This window comes from Melanostigma gelatinosum (genome assembly GCF_949748355.1).
Source record: "Melanostigma gelatinosum genome assembly, chromosome: 11".
Lineage (NCBI taxonomy): Eukaryota > Metazoa > Chordata > Actinopteri > Perciformes > Zoarcidae > Melanostigma > Melanostigma gelatinosum.
In genome coordinates this window covers 23133338-23152752 of record NC_136644.1, presented here as the reverse complement: position 1 = coordinate 23152752, position 19415 = coordinate 23133338, and the positions used below count along the sequence as shown (strand labels likewise).

At 44.8% G+C, this 19415-nt stretch overlaps 2 protein-coding genes across 6 annotated transcripts; both read right to left on the bottom strand.

The window, feature by feature from the left end:
* Positions 1–452: 452 nt before the first annotated feature.
* On the bottom strand, positions 453–6199 carry LOC306784248 (uncharacterized protein). 5 transcript variants are annotated; one of them, XR_013772351.1, is made up of 5 exons: positions 5951–6199; positions 5300–5734; positions 4264–4335; positions 3747–4115; positions 453–538 (listed from the first exon to the last, which is right to left on the bottom strand). XR_013772351.1 is itself a non-coding variant. In XM_079278133.1 (5 exons), the coding sequence occupies exons 2-4, from the start codon at positions 5480–5482 to the stop codon at positions 4011–4013; spliced, it is 360 nt and encodes a 119-aa protein (XP_079134259.1). In that variant the 5' UTR covers positions 5483–5734; positions 5951–6199; the 3' UTR covers positions 2244–3886; positions 3978–4010. The 5 variants fall into 5 exon arrangements, 4 of the variants coding, with proteins under 4 accessions (XP_079134259.1, XP_079134260.1, XP_079134257.1 ...); XM_079278133.1 differs by lacking the exon at positions 453–538 and having other exon boundaries at positions 2244–3886; positions 3978–4115; XM_079278134.1 differs by lacking the exon at positions 453–538 and having other exon boundaries at positions 2244–4115; positions 5300–5406; positions 5490–5734.
* Positions 6200–13023: 6824 nt separating this feature from the next.
* LOC306784857 (vascular cell adhesion protein 1-like) lies at positions 13024–17295 on the bottom strand. The gene is made up of 5 exons (XM_079279000.1): positions 16908–17295; positions 15935–16207; positions 15477–15812; positions 14330–14587; positions 13024–14144 (listed from the first exon to the last, which is right to left on the bottom strand). Exons 1-5 carry the CDS (start codon positions 16978–16980, stop codon positions 13966–13968), a joined length of 1119 nt encoding a protein of 372 aa, XP_079135126.1. The 5' UTR covers positions 16981–17295; the 3' UTR covers positions 13024–13965.
* Between the last annotated feature and the right edge of the window lie 2120 nt (positions 17296–19415).

Here is a 19415-nt window from a genome sequence, read left to right as displayed (position 1 = left end):
AAATGCTAACGGTGCATTTAAAAGCCCCTCAGAGACTCCAGGTTCAGTCTGAGGTGGACGGCCTTCGTTTTGATCTGTCGTCGTTGTTTATTTTCCCAAAAAAGCCAAAGGCGGAAGAAAAGAAAAATCTAGATGACTATTCTCACTCCATGTTAGCGTAAACTACGAGTTTCTGGGAAAAAATATGTCCCCCTTCATGTCGTCTTGCTTTGGCCAGACGGGCCAATGGGACGTCACTGCAAGTTTTCTTAAATGTTTATCCGACTTGGAGAATTGTTCGCATGACATTTCCCAGTTGCAAACCTGATCCCACATGAATGCAACAATCAATAATCCAGATCCAGCCTGTGGGAGGATTTGCACGGCGTCTCTCCCGTCTCAGATCAGCTTCCCAATGTCGGAGCGGGCGGTCGGACCCACATTCTGCATGGGGAGAGGCGTTAGATATGATTGGCTCATCTGAGAGGTCCAGACGTCAAAACTCCGGGTGTGATGTGCCGGGATCCATCCCTGAATACTTCTCAGCTTGTAGATTCCGCTGTAAGAAAACAGATATGAAGAGTTAACGAGCAAACTAATTCTCTCTGTTTTTGAGTCATCTTCCCTCTCTTTGATTTCGCTGTCCTGCTTTCATTTATCTGATGAATCATCAAATATGAGAAAATCCTTTCCCCATACATAACATACTCTTTTAGTAAGCTTGGAGGTATATTTGGATTTGACTGCCCATTGCTTTCCACAATACAAGGATCATCTAGGGAAAAAAAAACGAATCACAAGTTATTGACTGATATCCAAACAAACGATTGGTCGACTCATGAAGGGGGGCTGCCCTGGCGACACATGTTGGCTGTCGTGGCGCTGCAGGAGCCGTACCTACAGTGTGGCTAATTCTGAGCAGACACTGCAACACCAGAGCTCTCTGATGTTATATAATTACTCAAAGCAGTCCGAGATGACCTAATTCCATTGGATAGAACACATTCAGCATATCAGAGTGTTTCCGATCGAGCTGGTACACACAGACACAGAGCGGTGGAGACGACTTTTTACCAGGGGTCATGGAGAACACACCCACTCTCACACCAGCAGCACAGATTCACCTTGTGAAGAAGAAAGAAGGGGGACAAAAAGGCTGCGCGTGGAGAAATCAACAACTGCAGTGACACAGTGACATATATATGCACAGACAATGACACATTTGAGCACACACACACACACACACACACACACACACACACACCGGCTGCCACCAGTACCACCTCCATAAAGCAGCTTATAAAACCAAGCAGCAATGCATCAATATGCAGCTCATACCAGCCTGCTATTCTGTTACAAAACACCCAAATATAAATACATATATATATATATAAATATAAATAAGACACAATGAAACCATGCACACATGAGGATAGCCCTGCCGTCATGCCTGTCTGCACACGCACTGCAAGATATATGTGTCAGATGGACGCGCGCGCGCAAACACACAGTCAAGCCGCAGCATTTAAGAATAAAAACACACTCACCTTGATCGCCTCAAGATCAATGGCAAGATGGGCCCCGTCTGTCCTCCCCCCCCTCTTTCCCGCTCCCTCCGTCTCTCTGCAGACGAGCAGTGTGTCACCACCACGGCGAGAGAATAAAGAAACACTCGGCGTCCTCGTGAATATCCGCGGCTTCACCAGCCTCCCTCCCTCCCTGCCACTCCTCTCCCCTGCCACAGTGGTCTCCCCCAGTCCCCCCCCCCCCCCCACCGCCGCCTCCGTGGAGAAGCCCATCTGCCCTCCCTCCTCCTGCAAAGTGTGTCCGTTAATCCCACACGACATCCTCCGCTCCTCCTCTCTCCATCTGTACCCCTACCTTTTTGGTACCCTCGCAATGACACACGCCGATTGTCTGCTTCAATCGTCAGGCGTCACTTCTCTCCATTACAGCCTCCCACACAGAGCAGATTTTTATTGGAAAATCACAATAAAGGATTCATGCATCCTGTTACTCTCCCTTTCCCCTCCTCACGTGCCGTTTTACATGTTCTGCTTTTATCTTGGACATTGTGGAATAAATGTGTTCATGGACATGGAGCTAGTAGTACCCAAAGCTGCAGAGCAAAGAGCAACACGCGTTTGTGTTTCGCCAACACCCGAATAAATGTACTCCACTTATGACAAACGAGGCTGCAACGAGTGCTTGTTGTATTATCAATTAATCATCCGATTATACACCAAGCAGGGAATCACTTCATTGCGAAAATAAAGTGTCAGAAAATAGTGAAAATGACAATCATTAAAAGGAAGCAATTCCTCTCATTTGAGGAGCTAGAACAAGATATTTGTAATTTCTTTTATTTGATAAATGACTTAAAACGATTAATAAATGACCAAAATAGTTGCAGATTACTTTTCAGTCCATCAACTGAGTAGTAATTGTTTCTTTACGGACGCGGTCCAGACACAATGCCAGTAGAACAGCATCAGATGACCACAGTTACCATTCAGAGAGGAAACCTGTCCCTTCGTTCCTGTTCAATGCCAAATTACACATCACGAGACGACCCGACTGTGACAACAACAACCACACATTGATCGAAACATACAAACAAACACGCCCGAGCAGCTCCGCGTGAAGCTACTGTGGTTCTGTCTCGGCATTTATAGGCATTAGCTCGATTTGATTAATGCCTCGGGCCTGCGCTGATTGTTTTCTATTTATAAAAGTGATTGCACAAAGAAGCTTTGCCTCAACAAAAAAACATGCACAGACCACTAAGTCAAACCCAGCGATTAATTACGAGGGAGCGCGAGGGAGGGAGCGCGAGGGAGCAATTCATTATGCAAGTGAGAGAGAGAAAGAGGTGGAGAGAGTTGGACAGACTCTTCACACCATCTTCACATCTTTTCCTCCACTTTCAGTCATTTTTTCACGCAGAAATGTCAAATTATTCTCTTGTTGCAGATTCACAGAACAAGTAATCAAGTCTACATTTGCAAAGCGCTGTTGTGCTTTGTGATTACAATGAAATCCAATTGAACAGAATCTTGACAGCTTTACAACCTGTCATGGATTTTTGAGGGCAGATACCAGCGTTGATATTTAAGAGTGACAAGAACGACATGATGACATATGAGATGTTTATTTTTCTACATAAATGGTCTAAAACAATATCTTGATACGCACGGGCTGGCATATAGCTGTATGTACGCCATGTATACCTGTATATATGCAATAAGCAAATATCGGCTGATAGTTCCCTCGCTGTTGTTCCTTCCATACCAACAATACAAACTCAAAACAGCAAAAGTGGAAGAGCCGTTTAAGCACATATTTATACTATTGCATATGTTCTGATATTATCTAAGTGCATACCTCAGTTTTTGTATAGTTTGTACAGCATTATATAAGTGGACTATGCCAAGTTTATGGTTCTGTTTGCTATCTTTCTGTCATAAAGTGCTACAATACAGACATTGTATTATTTACGACAGGTTTAGTGCCGTTTTCGGTAGGTTTGGATTGGAAAAACTCGTTTTTGTTACAGTGTTTGACAGCGTGTAATAACGGGACATCCAGTCTGTAGAGGACCAGGCCAGAGTCACGTTCTGCCTCCTTTATAGGTTTTCACAAAGCAGGTTGAACTTAATTAACAAGTCAGACCAGAGAAACCTTCCAGACAACAGGCTCAGGATCAAGGACATACTATACCTCACTTTCTAGTTGAATCAACACCTTTGTCTCAATAAAAAACTAACTTCATCCAAGTTCAAAAAGTGAAGTGAGGAGACGACGTCATGCAGGCCTGTGATGTGGTCTCTGGGCGTTCTGTCCTCAAACAGACTGGAGATGGCGCTGTTGACCTCAGTAGCACATCAGACGAGGCAGACTGTTAGATCTGTAAATAGTGTGTCGATGATGGAGTGCTTACATTTAGTCCACATGCTTATTAAATATGTGTATATTGTGTTGCATGTATAAAGCATTACTTTGTCAACGAACAAAGAATGTTCACTCTTCTCTTATGAATCGTCTTCCTCATCCGCTTCTTCCTCTTCATCACCCTCCAGTGAACCAGGGACCCACAGTCCAGAGTCTATACACCTCTGGAGGTGGTACTTTCCCTCCTGGAGGGAGAAACACCAACACACAGAACAAATCAAATGAACAGGTATATTTTGTGCCAATCAAAGACACCTTCTGGTCCTTCGTTCGCTTGTTTTTATTGACTGGAAATACGATTTTAGGGCGACGCTTGGTCACAAACACACTCACGTCCAGGTCCAGTGTGTTGATAGCTTCCTGCAGCATCTGAATGTTCTTCTCATCAAAGCTCTTCTGTATTTCCTGGAACAAACCAATGAACATACCGCGCTGAATTGACGACTGCAGATCGATGTCTCAGCACTGAAAACTGAGTGACTTTAGCAGAAAAAACGCTCGAAGATTATCACTTTTACGCAAACCCGTCATCCAAAACATCATGTTTCAGTACTCTTTTTTTTGGATCAAATTTTACTTAATGAAAAATGTAAGTCACGAAGGAGAAGCTGAAAAATGTGTAACTGCTCTTTACCTTGCACACACAGAGCTCATGCCTGACTGGTGGAGTCCATTCTGCTGAGCTGTGTGTTGACTTCTCTGATTATCCAAATGGCAACGCGGTTCATATCAATAGACTGAGCAAACACGGACTTCAAAGCCTACAAACAATGTTTGTTTGTTTTAAATCTGTGGAAAAAATGTAGTCGCTCGCACCGACTACATGACTGTCACGGCAGACAGATGTTTTTAAATAGCTCATGTCAGGAGCCATGAAGAGGAAGAGAACTCTTCTCAAAACAGGATGTCAAAATGTAGAAAGTGACGTGAACATCTTCCTTCTGCTGCTTAGTTCAAACGATGGACGTTGCCATATCGACCTTTTTCAGAAAATGGTGAGTCTGTGTTTGGCGATCCAATAAAGATAAATGTTGACGTATCCCACAATGCAACATCAAAAGCAATATGTAATTCATGCACGCTAACAAAGAGCTAACTATGATGATATATTAAACACATAGAACGGACAATTAAATGACTGGAATGGCCAAAAGAAAATGAACAAAATATTTTTTGGTGACTTTGCTATTTCTTCCAATTGACACACATTCTTCATAGACTGCAAAGTCTTTGTCGGGGCTCCAGAATACAATAAGAGCGGGTTGAAACAACAACATGAAAGGTCACATTTGAAAGAAAGGGCCAGTGTGAGGTAGCAGGAAGGCAAAGACAACAAACGCACACAATCACATCAAGAATAAAAGCGTACCAAAGTGTTTGATTTCCTTTGCGTACTTCTCCACAAAAGGTCTTGTGCTTCTCCGCCTTTTCCTCCTCCGTTTCCTCCTTTCTTACAGGCTTTATGTTGAGCACACTCTAGAAAGCGAGATGAAGACAACAGATAAATCCGGCTACAGCCACTCCCCACTAAATCTTGCGACCCTGATGCCATGCCTTACCTTGCTGAAGCCTCTTCTTTGCTGATACTAGCAACATCCCAGGGCAGTTTCTTTCCTTCTCGCCGGTGTTCTTTCATCATTTTCTCCAAACGACTTGTCATCCTTCTTCAGTTTTTTCACCTCGTCCTGGACTTTCTTCAGCTCAGCCTCTCTGTCCTCATCCTCCTCTCCCTCTCTCCGTCCTTCCTCCAGCTCTCGAAGTCGAAAAAAGAAACATGTGACACAGATGACATGCATGCCCGTTGCTGGACAACGGACCATGTTCAGGGCGTGAATCAGAATGACTTGTTGAACCTCATTTTGTTATCTTCACTTAAAAATACACATTCAAGGCCAAATTTGAGGTTGAAAGGGTTTAAGACACAGGCAATGCAATATGGTTGTAAGTTCTGCAGAATGCTAGTAAGTAGACGGAAAGTTATTATTATTATTATTAACAAGAATTAACCTCAAAACATTACCTTGGCATTTCTTCACAGCTTTTTCTGCTGATATTAGCTTGGCTGAGTGTCTCATTCATTTCTCTTGAAAGAAGCAAAATTGTGACAATTTCTTATTGTGACAGCAAACTATTGGACTATTGGATCCTGCTGATAGTACGTCAGCACTTTCTTCTCCATCTCCCTCTTTTCATCCGTCTGTAAACCACAGTAAGTCACTTCTACTGGTAAAACTGAAACAGGTACAAGACTCCGAACTGCTTCACTACCGCTGACCCGGTGTCTCCTTCTGAACAAGCTCGGTGAGTCCACGTACGGATTGGTCACATCGTCATCGTCGGACACGTAGCTGTGATCCCAGACGCTGTAATCAAGCCACACCACGTTTACAGGAATCCAATTGAACACGTCATCAAAAAGCGCGGGCTTGGTTTATTTTGAAATGGCCTAAACACACGAACTAACTGTAAATATGATCGTAGTGGAGGTCTCTGCTGGTGATGGAGGAAGTACTTCGTCAATGTTTTAGAGACTTTGTATCGGCTTACTTCTTTTATACAGTCTGTGGGTCTTCCACTGGGATTATAATATAACACAGTAGGCTACTTTATTCTGTAATATAATAAGCATATCATACATTTATTTATATGTAAAATATGTAAAACTCAACTAGTAACTATAAGTGTAAAATACATGTAGTGGGGTAAAAAGTAAACTTACAATATTTACTTCAGAAATGTAACTTAGTAGTAGAAGTATAGCATTAAATGCATTAAACAACTGGATACTGGACAAAAAAATGTATCATTATTTTACATCGTGTAACATTTAGAACATCTAGTATAAACACACATTTCACAATGTGTAAGTCAGGTTTTTTGTGTGTAAAAGGTCTTCTTGTTTGTCTGTTTTGGGACATCATAGTTTCCGTAAAACTGATTTTTCTTTTTCAGACAATGCAAAAATGTTATTTATATTATTAAACACTTTATTTTTACTTTTTAATCTTGGGCAGTTAGTGTCTCAAAATCTGCAGAATGTAGAAGAACATTTAGGGTGATATCTTTAAGAAATTAAAATGTATTAAAAGTATTCTCCAAACAACACAACAGGTTAATGGCTGGCGAATAATACTTTATATTCAGTTTTATTCATGGTTTTTTAGTCACCTTGTTATGATGTCACTTGTTATATTTGCCCACTCTTTCACTTTCTACATCCAGTTGCCTGTGTGTTGAGGAGCTTCCAGGGAGCTTTTTAACGTGAGTGTTATGAGTAACAAGGGTATGACAAATCACATGTTTTCAAAAGTGTACACTTGTGCAACTGCAAGCATGAACATTTGCCACCATAAACACTGAAGCAAGAGCTGGACAAGAGTTCCAGGATGCCCAGGTGTTTCCTCTGGAAGTGTTTCCTGGTTTTGAGCTGGTGATAACACCATGAACCAGGTGTCAGGACTGCGCCGTAGGACCCCAGGACATCCAGCAGATGGTGGCAGAGTGCGCCTTAATTAGGTTTTGTGGACTGATTGGACTTGGCTCACCTTAAGTGGGTTCACCTGTGTAATTGCCTCAAGTGTATTTAAGGCGTGTCTGTACCTTGCCCTTCATTCGAGCCTCATGTTTTCTTGACACGTCTGTTCCTGTGTTTTCCCTCTGTGGGATATCTTATTAAATTCTATCTCTTTTTGGCTCCTGAACTCGGCGTTTTGTATCTACACTCAGTACCTTCAAGTTGCACGTGACAGTAGGCTCGAATCAACAACATGAGTGTAACAGGCGCCGAAGGAGGAGACGTCAGCCTAGCCCAGGTGCTCGGCGCTGTGGAATCCCAGGGAACCTCGATCCAGCAGATCCAAGCCTGGATAGCCCAGCAAATGCACCAGCCGAACCCCCCGGCTGCCAAGACGTTCCTACAGAAACCAGAGCGGTATGACGGCACTCCAGAGACCTGTCAGGGATTTTTGACACAGTGTGACCTGTGTTTTGTCATGCAGCCTGATCAGTTCCCCTCAGAAAAAGCTAAGGTCGCTTTTATGATTTCGCTGCTAACCAGTAGAGCTCTAGTATGGGCTACTGCCCTATGGGAGGCAAATTCCCCACTTTGTGCTAATGCAGTAGAGTTCTCCAAGACACTACGCCAGGTTTTTAACCACCCAGTGAGTGGCAGAGAAGCAGCACGCCGCATCAGCTCGCTCCGCCAAGGAGCTAGACCTGTGTCTGAATATGCCATAGAATTCCGCACCTTGGCAGCTGAGTGCAAATGGAACAATGAAGCACTTTTGACCACTTTTTACAATGGCCTGTCTGAGGCGGTCAAAGATGATTTGGCTAGTCGGGAGTGGGGGGTCACTGTAGATGAGCTCATAACCACCTCTATCTGCCTCGATCAGCGCATACGCGAAAGGAGGCGTGAGCGCAGGCTTCCCAATTCGGCACCTCCCCAAGCGCATTCACCACTGGGCGCGTCGGGCCCCACTGCTCAGCCCGCTCAAGCGGAGGCAATGGAGGTAGGCAGGTACCGCATTACACCTGCAGAACGAGAGCGACGCCGCAGAGAGAGATGCTGCCTTTACTGTGGAGGAGCTGGACATTACCGGGACCAATGTCCCCAGCGGCAGGGAAACGAGGATGCTCATTAGGAGGAGGGGACAGCGTAGTGAGCAATTTTGTCCAATCTCAGTACCCCAACCCAGTTAAGCGCCTCTGCCTGAGGGCTCGACTCACCTGGACCCCAGAGAACCCGGAGAACATCCCTATCACGGTGCTGATCGATTCAGGCTCAGAGGAAAACCTGATGGACTCTGCTCTGGCCACACGCCTCGGTCTACCTACCAAGGCCCTTCCCAATCCTGTGAAAATCCAGGCGCTCGACGGACGACCCCTAGGCTCCGGTAAAATTGACTTCATGACACACCCCTTACTACTGCAGATTGGGTCACATACAGAGACTGTTTCTTTGGCTTTAGTCCAATCCCAACATGATAGAGTAGTACTAGGGTTTCCCTGGCTTCAGAAACACAATCCCCAGTTCAACTGGTCCACTGGCGAATTGTTATCATGGAGCCCAGAGTGTATCTCAGCCAAACATGTTACACCTGTGATGAAGTGTTCTGTTGCCTGTTCATCCTCTGAGCTCTCTTCAGTCCCTGCAGAGTATCATGACCTAGCTGAAGTATTTAGTAAGACTAGAGCTACAGCACTTCCTCCTCACAGACCTTTTGACTGTGCCATTGACCTGTTGCCTAACACTATTCCCCCCCGGGGACGACTATACCCTCTCTCCAGTCCCGAGACTCAGGCCATGGAGGACTACATTAGCGAGTCTCTTAAGAACGGGCTTATTACACCTTCGACTTCACCAGTGTCAGCAGGATTCTTTTTTGTACCCAAGAAAGATGGTGGTCTACGACCATGCATAGATTACCGAGCACTGAACAACATCACAGTAAAGAACAAATATCCGTTGCCACTCATGTCTTCCGCTTTTGATCTTCTTGGAGGAGCTACAGTGTTCACTAAACTAGACCTGCGGAATGCTTACCATCTGGTCCGCATCAGAGAGGATGATGAGTGGAAGACTGCTTTTAGCACCCCCAGTGGACATTATGAATACCGGGTAATGCCATTTGGTCTGACCAATGCTCCTGCTGTGTTCCAAGCCTTTGTAAATGAAGTGCTCAGGGAGTTCCTCAACCGCAGTGTGTTCGTTTACCTCGATGATGTGCTAATTTTTTCCAAGTCCCTCACAGAACATCGCCAGCACGTCCGGCAGGTCCTCCAGCGGTTGCTGGACAACCAGCTCTTCGTCAAACTGGAGAAGTGTGAGTTCCACGTTACCCGCACCTCCTTTTTGGGGTATGTCATCTCCCCCGATGGAGTAATCATGGACGAATCCAGGGTGCAGGCTGTACTGGACTGGCCGGTTCCCGCCACTCTCAAGCAGGTACAGCGTTTTGTGGGGTTTGCTAACTTTTATCGCCGTTTCATTCGAGGCTTCAGCTCCATAGTAGCACCTATCACAGCAGTGGCCCGGGGAGCCCCAACCAGACTCAGATGGACCCCGGAGGCGCAAGCGGCGTTCGAGCATCTCAAGGCTCAGTTCACGTCAGCCCCACTGCTGAGGCACCCTGACCCTGCCCTTCCGTTTGTGTTGGAGGTGGATGCGTCCAGGTCTGGTGTTGGAGCTGTGCTGTCCCAGAAATCAGGTATGGACAACAAGACGCACCCATGTGCCTTTTTCTCTCGCAAGCTTAGTGACGCTGAGAGGAACTATGACGCCGGTGACAGGGAGCTGTTGGCCATCCTAAGGGCCCTTGAAGAATGGAGACACTGGCTGGAAGGTGCGCGCCACCCATTCACAGTCATCACGGATCATAAGAACCTCCAGTACATCCGTGAGGCCAAGCGCCTGAACCCCCGACAAGCCAGGTGGGCCCTGTTTTTCACCAGATTCAGGTTTATCATCACGTTTCGCCCCGGCACCAAGAATGCCAAGGCTGATGCCTTATCGCGCCAGTATGACGCCAACGTTACTGACCCTGTCCCTGAGTGCATCATTCCCCCCAGCTGCGTGGTGGGACAGGTGACGCTTGCCCTGGAGGACGCCGTCCTGCGTGCGCAAGAGGAGGATCCAGGTCCTAGTGGAGTACCCCCGGGCCGTCTGTATGTCCCGCTCAACGCCCGCTCTGAAGTTCTACAATGGGGGCATGACTCACCAGTGACGGGCCATCCTGGGGCTGCCCGCACGATGGAGCTAGTCCGCCGCCGCTTTTGGTGGCCACGCATGAGAACTGACATTGAGGAGTATGTTCACGCATGTTCTGTTTGTGCTACACAGAAGTCAGGAAACCAAGCCCCGGCGGGCCTGCTCCACCCCCTGCCGGTTCCTTATCGGCCATGGTCCCACATCTCAATGGACTTCATCACTGGCCTACCACCTTCTGACGGTAACACAGTGATTTTTGTAATTGTGGACCGTTTTTCCAAAGCAAGCCACTTTGTCCCACTACCTAAGCTGCCGTCTGCGAAGGAAACCGCTGATTTGGTGGTCCGAGAGGTGGTGCGTCACCATGGCATCCCTAGTGACATTGTCTCTGATAGAGGGCCCCAATTCATGTCCAAGTACTGGAGTGCATTTTGGTCCTTGTTTGAAACGTCTGTCAGTCTTTCATCAGGCTACCATCCGGAGAGTAATGGACAGACGGAACGCGTGAACCAGGAGCTGGAGAAATACCTACGCTGCATGGTATCATCCAATCCGGGTGCCTGGAGTCGAAAGCTGGTGTGGGCTGAGATCGCCCACAACCAACTGAGTGGGTCCTCCACCGGTATGTCGCCTTTTGAGGTTCAGTACGGATATGTCCCGCCATTTTTTCCCTCTCAGCAGTCCGAGTCAGCGGTCCCCTCTGCGGATGCTGCTGTGGCCAGATGCCGCCAGGCCTGGAAGAAGGCCCGTGCTGCGCTTACACGCGCCACCGAAACCCATCGGATCCAGGCCAATCGCAGGAGACGGCGCGCCCCGACGTTCCGCCCTGGACAGAGAGTATGGCTCTCCACCAAGAACCTGCCTCTGCGCACGGACTCCAAATTCACTCCCCGGTTCATCGGTCCGTTTCCTGTGGAGAGGAGGATCAACCCGGTGGCTTACAAACTCCGACTTCCTAGGACTCTCCGGGTGAGACCAGTGTTTCATGTCTCTTTGCTGAAACCTCTCTTCTCCTCGCCCTTGTCCAGGCCTGCCCCACTGCCGCCGCCTCCGCGGGTCGTCGCTGGTGGCCCTGTCTACACCGTCCGGAGGCTGCTGGATTCCCGGCGGAGGGGGCGAGGCCTTCAGTACCTGATTGACTGGGAGGGCTACGGCCCAGAGGAACGCTCATGGGTGCCCTCACGGCACGTCCTGGATCCTGCCCTCATCCGTGCCTTTCACCGTGCACACCCTCTCCACCCTGGCCCACCTGGAGGTGGCCGTCGGGTGGGGGGTACTGTCAGGACTGCGCCGTAGGACCCCAGGACATCCAGCAGATGGTGGCAGAGTGCGCCTTAATTAGGTTTTGTGGACTGATTGGACTTGGCTCACCTTAAGTGGGTTCACCTGTGTAATTGCCTCAAGTGTATTTAAGGCGTGTCTGTACCTTGCCCTTCATTCGAGCCTCATGTTTTCTTGACACGTCTGTTCCTGTGTTTTCCCTCTGTGGGATATCTTATTAAATTCTATCTCTTTTTGGCTCCTGAACTCGGCGTTTTGTATCTACACTCAGTACCTTCAAGTTGCACGTGACACCAGGGCCACAATATTCAGTGATGGCTTGCAAAAGAACGTAGGCTGTCATTCCGTTCCAGTTGTACGGTTGTTCTACACTACTGTACTCTAGGATGGATGGACCTGCTGTCCAGTCTCATGGTAATAAAAGAATGTTTCGGCCAATCAGGGAAATGTATTCCCTGCAATGAGAAAAGCACAAATGCTTAGATAGACATACTGTGTAGCCAACATGAACACTAGTTGGATAATAGTGCAGATAACATTGTGGAGGGGTTTTTATCTGTTTTGACAGGGCTTAATCAAAAGTTTATCTGTGAGCAAAGTTTTCTCATGTTTTTCCTTTTTCCTCTTTTCATCTTCTCCAAGTTTCTTCCTGGTAGGAGAGGAGAGGTAATGGAGGTAAGGAAAAGAGTAAGGGTGTAACATTCCTGGGATGCATTAACTCACTTCACCCTCAACATGATCTCTGCAGCGGAGTTCCCCGTAAAAGCCCCAGAGACCAAAAAGCATCAAGAGTCCAGCGATGAAGAATCTCATGAACAGGAAATCTATAATTACGTCTTCCACTTCCATCACTCCATTTTAAACTGAGGCAAGGTCAGATTCTTCCATTGGATTGCTGGAATGTAAGGCCCACGACAAAATAAGGAAATAAAACGATTAATATTTAACATCATGGTGCATTCATTTTGTGGTGTTTTAACACTGTCTCCATGTATTTGTAACTACTTTAGAAATACAGTAAAATAGCAATAGAAGAGACTGGGATCATTGTACAAAGTGAACGTTTATTTATCATTTCTAAAATAAAGGTGGTCAAAGCATATTCCAGTGTGCAGTTCATTATAATACAGTTGTTGCTCAAATGAATTCCTCTTTTTTTCAGTGTCACTATAGCGCATCAACACAGCACACACACACACACATGCACACCAAACACATTCAAACGGAAACTGTTGCTCTGTGGGTTGTGAAGAGGTCAGGCACAAGCTTTCAGTGGTTTAACACAATTATATTCCATTTACAACACATCTCTACATGAAGTTATGAGCTTTGCAGTAACACAGCCGGTATACAACAGAGAGAAACAGTAAAACAGCATGTTCAACAGCTACATGGGATGTTTCAGCCACATGCGGCCACTTAAGCACCAAAAAATAGAACTAGTTAAAATTCAGTTTCATTGTTCAATTTTTATTCTTTGCTAAAATTTGTCACCTTTTGCATCTCGCATGAATCAATTTACACAATAGCCTGTGTTCATTTAATAATAATAATAATAATAACTTTATTTATATTATTATTAATATATATTAATATCTTAAAACTAAACAGTAATCTGTATACTTTTAGAACAAAAACATTCTCTGCCAGCACTCTACATCCATAATCAATAAACTATAATTCTGCATAAAACTACAGCAGGGACTGGTCCAACAACTTGCTTAAAGCAACTGTGATATATGATATTCACATACTTCTGAGTGCGTGAAACGCACATGAATCAACATTTCTGTAAATGTGCCGGAGTGAGCAAGCCAGCTATACTTGTCAACAGCAGTCCTGAAAAATAGTTCTTAAGGAAGCTTGTGACTTGTTCCATTCAATATATAAGTTACACAAGTTGAAACTTGACTTAAACGCTGTTTTTTTAAAAATCATTTGGGGCATTTTATCTCATTCGATGGCATCAGTAGAGGAATTACAGGAAATGAGGGAGAGAGTAAGATGTAACAAAGGTCCAGACACATTTTCAAGCCTTCCTCTGCTTACTCTGCAGTGGGCACGGCAGCGTGCCACCTGTGCGGGCGGAAGACGTCCTTCAGGTTGTACTCTCCCATTCGATTGTGTTTGTAGCAATAGGAGTATCCAACTAGGCCCAAGATGACGACCGCAGCGGCAACTATCAAGCCTATTATGATTCCCGTGTAGTTTGTTGCAGAAAGTTCTGTGAGGTTTGAAGAAAAAAAGGAGCAGAGAATACTCCACGTCAGATCAACACCAAATACCAGAAGAGTGACAATGAACTTCCTTCCTTCCTTGGGTCACATGTGTGAGAATCACTTCTCGTCTGCTGTGAGAAAGTGACACTGTGGCTGCCATGGCCTCTGAAGAGCGGACAGTAAAACTCACCTTGAACATCCACGTTGAACTCCACAGTGACAGTCCCCGCGCTGTTGCTGGCAGAGCAGGTGTACTTGCCCTCATCCGCAAGAGTTGCAGCAATGATCGTGATATTGCTGCTGTTGGAGGTCGAAGTGCTTTCTGGCGGGGGCGTCCAGGCGTACGAGGGGCTGGGGTTTCCCACGGCCGAGCAGCTCAGTTGTAGAGGGTTTCCCTCTGTGACGGTGATTGGGTCTGGATGCGATGACCCCTCTAGCTGAGGCTTGTCTGTTTATTGATTGAGGATGAAACACAACATGTCATTACAGTAACATGGGAGCGTTTGGTTCTCGGTGCAGATGTACAATTCATTGTGTAGAGAAGGGTTGGAAAGTACCTAACTGTTGTCCACTCACTTTCAGTTTCTGCTATACTTCTACTCCAAAACATGGAGGAGCAGATGCAGTTATCATAACAATAAACTATCCTTTTTTGATGTACAAAACATATGATCATCTTCCTGTATTAGGAGCATGTTAAGAGGCAAATTCTTAGTATTATTTTAATCTTATGAGGGACATACATGAAACTTTTCATTGATCACCAAAGTTCATCCTCAGGGTGACACAAACGCTGTGGTTATGTGCCTGACACCCCCTGCTACCACTATTACTATTACCAGTCACATTTATATTACTACTGCTACTGCTTATAGTATCATAAGTATTCTATTATATCCACTGCTTCTGTTATTATAAGTAGTCAGCATTTTTCTATTATTATTCTACTATTATTTTGCTGCTGCTATTACTCTCATATGTAGCATTTATGTCATATGAATTGACTATGTTGTAATTTTATCATGTTGTTCATTCTCGACACATGACATCTCTTGCAGCTCTGTCCATCCTGGGAGAGGGAACCCTCCTCTCTTGCTCTCCCTGAGGTTTCTAGGTTTTTCCCCCCTCGGTTAAAATATTTTTGTTGAGGAGTTCCGGGACAGACGATGTCGTGTGCTGTACAGATTGTGAGGCCCTCGGTTTTGGGCTGTACAAATAAGTTGAATTTCATTTGATTGAAATATCAACCTCATGGTGGTGCTTAAGGAAAACTCATGGGATCACCAAAGTTAGCAGAATTCAGTGTTCAGAATTCAGAGTTCTCTTGCCAGACTCACAGTTCACAGTGGTGGTGATGTTTTGTGACGTCACCACTGGAGGGGGCTGTGGTCCATCTGGTCCCAGTTCTAGCTTTGCTTCACACCAGTACTGGACTCCATCGTCCTCTTTACTGAGGGTGATGTTTAGAGAGAAGATGTCAGTCACTGGTTTCTTCTTTGTGGCGTCGATGTTGGACCGTTGTTGACTCAGTACTGTCCGTCCTCTGTAGAAGGTGACAGTGAGGTTTTCAACAGGAGCCACGTCCTCTACTGTACACTGCAGAGTGCACTGCTGACCCTCAAGCATCGGCTCAGTGGGGTCAACAAAGCTGATGGACACATTATCTGGAGGCTCTGTGGAGACAGAGAGAGACACACATTCAGAAACAACTGTCGAAGTACCCAAGATGTTCTATTACTCATTTAGATGACTCATTTTAAAATCATATCTTGCAACATTTATGCCTTTAACTTACGGTAGACAGTAACAGGCAGAGTGGTACAACACTGGTAATTCGTCTTCTTAATACTATAATAGCAGATGGGAGATGCTTCCCACTCGGTCAGTCTGTTAACTGTCCATGAAATGGTGGTTCCGTTCGTCGTCGTGAGTCCAACAGGGCTTTCCAATTTATATAAGTTGTTGATGCAATCATGCTGACACACAGAGCAGCTGGCAAAGGTCGGGTCACCGAACCTCACCACCAGTCTGGACGGAGTGAATACTGGTTTATCTGTACAGCTTTCCTCTGTAACACAGACAAGGTGGTGGTTTTAAACCGCTTGATGTGAAATTAGCATTCAGTTACACCATGAACGAAACTCAACAAAAACATTTCTTTTCCATAATTTTACATCATGTAGTTGCGTGTTTCTAATCAAGATATATTTGCATTTCTACATTTCTCGTCAATAACTGAATACATCAATAAGGTTTGAGGTGAAGGTTCATACTGTGGTCCGTGGTTATTCTCCTCTGATTACAAGAGTTCAAACTGATTCACTGAAAGTCACGTTTACACTTTTAGAACTGCCTGTAATCTACTAGCAGTGTGTAAGTGAGCCTACTCCCCATTCAAAGGAGCTTTTTTGCATCGCCATATTTATAATGTGCCACAGTTTGTACGAAGTTCACAATATTAAGTACAATATTCAGAATGTGAGAAAAGAGAGATGACATTTGTACATTGCTACAACACTATATCCACAGAGGCTATAACACATATATTATAATACGACAGTATTACAGTCATTAATGAGGAAAGAAAAACAAAACATCTGATTAAAAAAGGCTACAAGTGCATTAAACATAACATTTTCAAAAACAAAACACTGTTTTATCATGATGTAAAACGCCCCATTAATGTTACCAGTCATCACTTAGGGAGAGAGATAAACAGCTTTCTACAAGAGCAAATATGCAGAGCGCAACAGACGCAGAAAACTTACCACAACTGGAGACATGGAAGTCCCGCAGAAAAGTCATCATAGAAATCCCCAAAAATATGGAACAGAAAAGCATTATTCCGAGTAGGTCTTGCAGGCAAATGAGATGTCCGGTAATAACAACAGATGCGGTTGTGCCCAAAGCCCAGAGAAGGAGCGAGTGAAATTGAAAGTAAAAAAGAATCACAACAATAAAGAAAGTCCACTCCCTTTCTTTTCCTGGAAGAGCACAGAACAGTGTCTCATGCAGCCTGCCAGCCTACTGACACTGAAGTGTTTCCAGGCACGTCATTAGAAATGGATAAGCGAAATTGAAACCAGTCAGCAATCAGGGAGGATTTCCGAAGCAGTTTTTGGGAAATTCCGGTATTGTGAGTAGAGGATGAATGAGTTTCATGACCTTGAGTGAACATAACATGATTCAGCCTGGCAGCAGCCAGCTCTCACCCACTGAACTAAAGTATAAATATAAACTCACACTGGTATCTAAACGAACCTGCACACGAGCAGCAGAGCTGTAGCTTTTTTTCTTTGGTGGACTTAGAGGAATCCGGAAGCATACTCCCCGTATCTCCTTCCTGAAAGCAGTTCCTCCCTTTAGTTGGTAAAAGTCATGCTCAAGAATCCCCTTTCACAGCCACAGATAGCAGAACTACCGGTGACCTTTAACCTCTCTCCCACATACATGTCAACTTCCTCCCCACATACTCCAGATTTCCAGCTGCTTTCTCATTTTTATCTCCACATATTTGTCATATTTCTACCTCTCTTCTACCTCCCCCTCCCCCACCGCACGCTAGCCAGGAGAAGGCAGGACTCCATATCAGCGGGCCAGGTATTTTAAGGGCACTTTGGTGTCAGGAAAAGAGAAGCAGAGGCACTCAGATGGAATTAGAAACAATCAGGGAACTGTGGTAAACTGCAGAGAACCAACCCAAGACCAGAACCACTATAAAGGAAGAGTGTGGAGCATTAGAGTGGTATATATATATATATATATATATATACATATATATATATATATATATATATGTATATATATATATATAACTGCACTGATTTGAAGAAAGCAGCCATTCTGCAGCTCAGCTGTTCAACAGGTTCAACAGGCAGTTCAAACTCCGTGGTAAACCTCAATGTCTGTTGTCTGTCATTAGGCTATGACCTCATTCACCCCAAAATGTGGGTCAACCTCTCACCAAGTGCAACAAAAACAAACTCGACGGATTTTGTGCCCCAAATATTTTCCTAATGAGCAGAAATAAAGTGCAAAGGAATCGTATGAAGGGAAAGTCCAAATGTGATCCAACCAAAAAACGCCTGTTGGTCATATTTTAGTGACCATACAAACCCACATTGTTGTGCATGCTAGATTTTGACCATACTGTCGGTTCTCCTTGGAGCAAAAAAGACAAACAAAAACACTTATATCAGTGATGAAAATGTAATATGGTCTAGTTATGTTATTACCCGACTATAACAACATGTTCTTTGGATGAAGGCTGGGCACGTTCCAGTTCATGATGATATAGTTTGAGCAGGAGACGGTGAGTCTCAACGGTTTGACACGTAACATAAACAGAGACAGGCTGAGCCGGGACCTGCGTATGTTTGACTCCATTATCTCCCTCAGATTCCTGTGAATTACACCTCTAAATTTACGAAATGTGAATATATTGCATCTTTCCATATTTTATACATTGGCTGGAAAGTAACAAGTTTGATATCATTGACTTTGAGAGAATAGCAGTGTTTATGGATGTCTTGAGGTAGCGTACAAGTTATGACCTTATGTTCACACAATGTTTTTCCCCTACATTGTGAAATGAAGTGTTAAGAGTTTCCAGTTCTGCAAAGTAAACTGAAGTGAAACATTCAGACACGTTAACATGGATCAGCTGACGTGTTTTGAGAGGAAGTTGACACTAGGTTAAATTCCTGCAGGGGGGGGGGGGGGGGGGGGTTCATCATTACGAAGCTTTACCATCTGAACGGGACAGTAAGCCAGCACCACCGTCAGTACTGCCATTCTCTGAAGTCCTGTACTTTAGTCATAAGTGTTGCATTGAACTCTTCCACAGAATCAGCATGGTGAAATTTAAAGGGAATATACAAAAAAAATAAACGGCTCAACTATCAGCGTCTTGTTTTCTTGGCAACAACTGAAAACTTCTGTCCAGGAGAGCATTTTACAAGAGTAGTTATTATTTTTAAAACAATGATTGATGATGGCTGACAATGACCAACTCAGGTCTACTACTGGTTCTACATTTGATTCATTATTTATTGATGTATTTATAACAGATTCCACATTTACATTTTAAAAGTTTCAGCCTTTCAGTGTTTTTAGCTTTGTGATTAACAGTATTTTTCTTTCTTCTCTATCTGTAAATGGGCTTTTGATCTGCGTGGGGAGCTGCTGCATACAATTGAAAACCAGCAACAGAGGGAGGAGGACTCGAATGCAGACAAAGAAAACCACCAGGCAAGCAGGTAGAATGAAGGGAAAAG

Bases quoted from the DNA above. Each gene is read 5' to 3' on its own strand.
- LOC306784248 (XM_079278131.1), bottom strand. From the start codon at position 5,482: ATGGCATCAGGGTCGCAAGATTTAGTGGGGAGTGGCTGTAGCCGGATT. The intron at 4,336-5,299 runs GTACGCTTTTAT...GGTTTGTTCCAG, and splicing joins AAAGGAAATCAAACACTTTG to GAAATACAGAAGAGCTTTGA. The intron at 4,116-4,263 runs GTGAGTGTGTTT...TTCTCCCTCCAG, and splicing joins TCAACACACTGGACCTGGAC to GAGGGAAAGTACCACCTCCA.
- LOC306784857 (XM_079279000.1), bottom strand. From the start codon at position 16,980: ATGCTTTTCTGTTCCATATTTTTGGGGATTTCTATGATGACTTTTCTG. The intron at 14,588-15,476 runs GTGAGTCTGGCA...ATCAATAAACAG, and splicing joins CATCACCACCACTGTGAACT to ACAAGCCTCAGCTAGAGGGG. The intron at 14,145-14,329 runs GTGAGTTTTACT...CAAACCTCACAG, and splicing joins GTTCAACGTGGATGTTCAAG to AACTTTCTGCAACAAACTAC.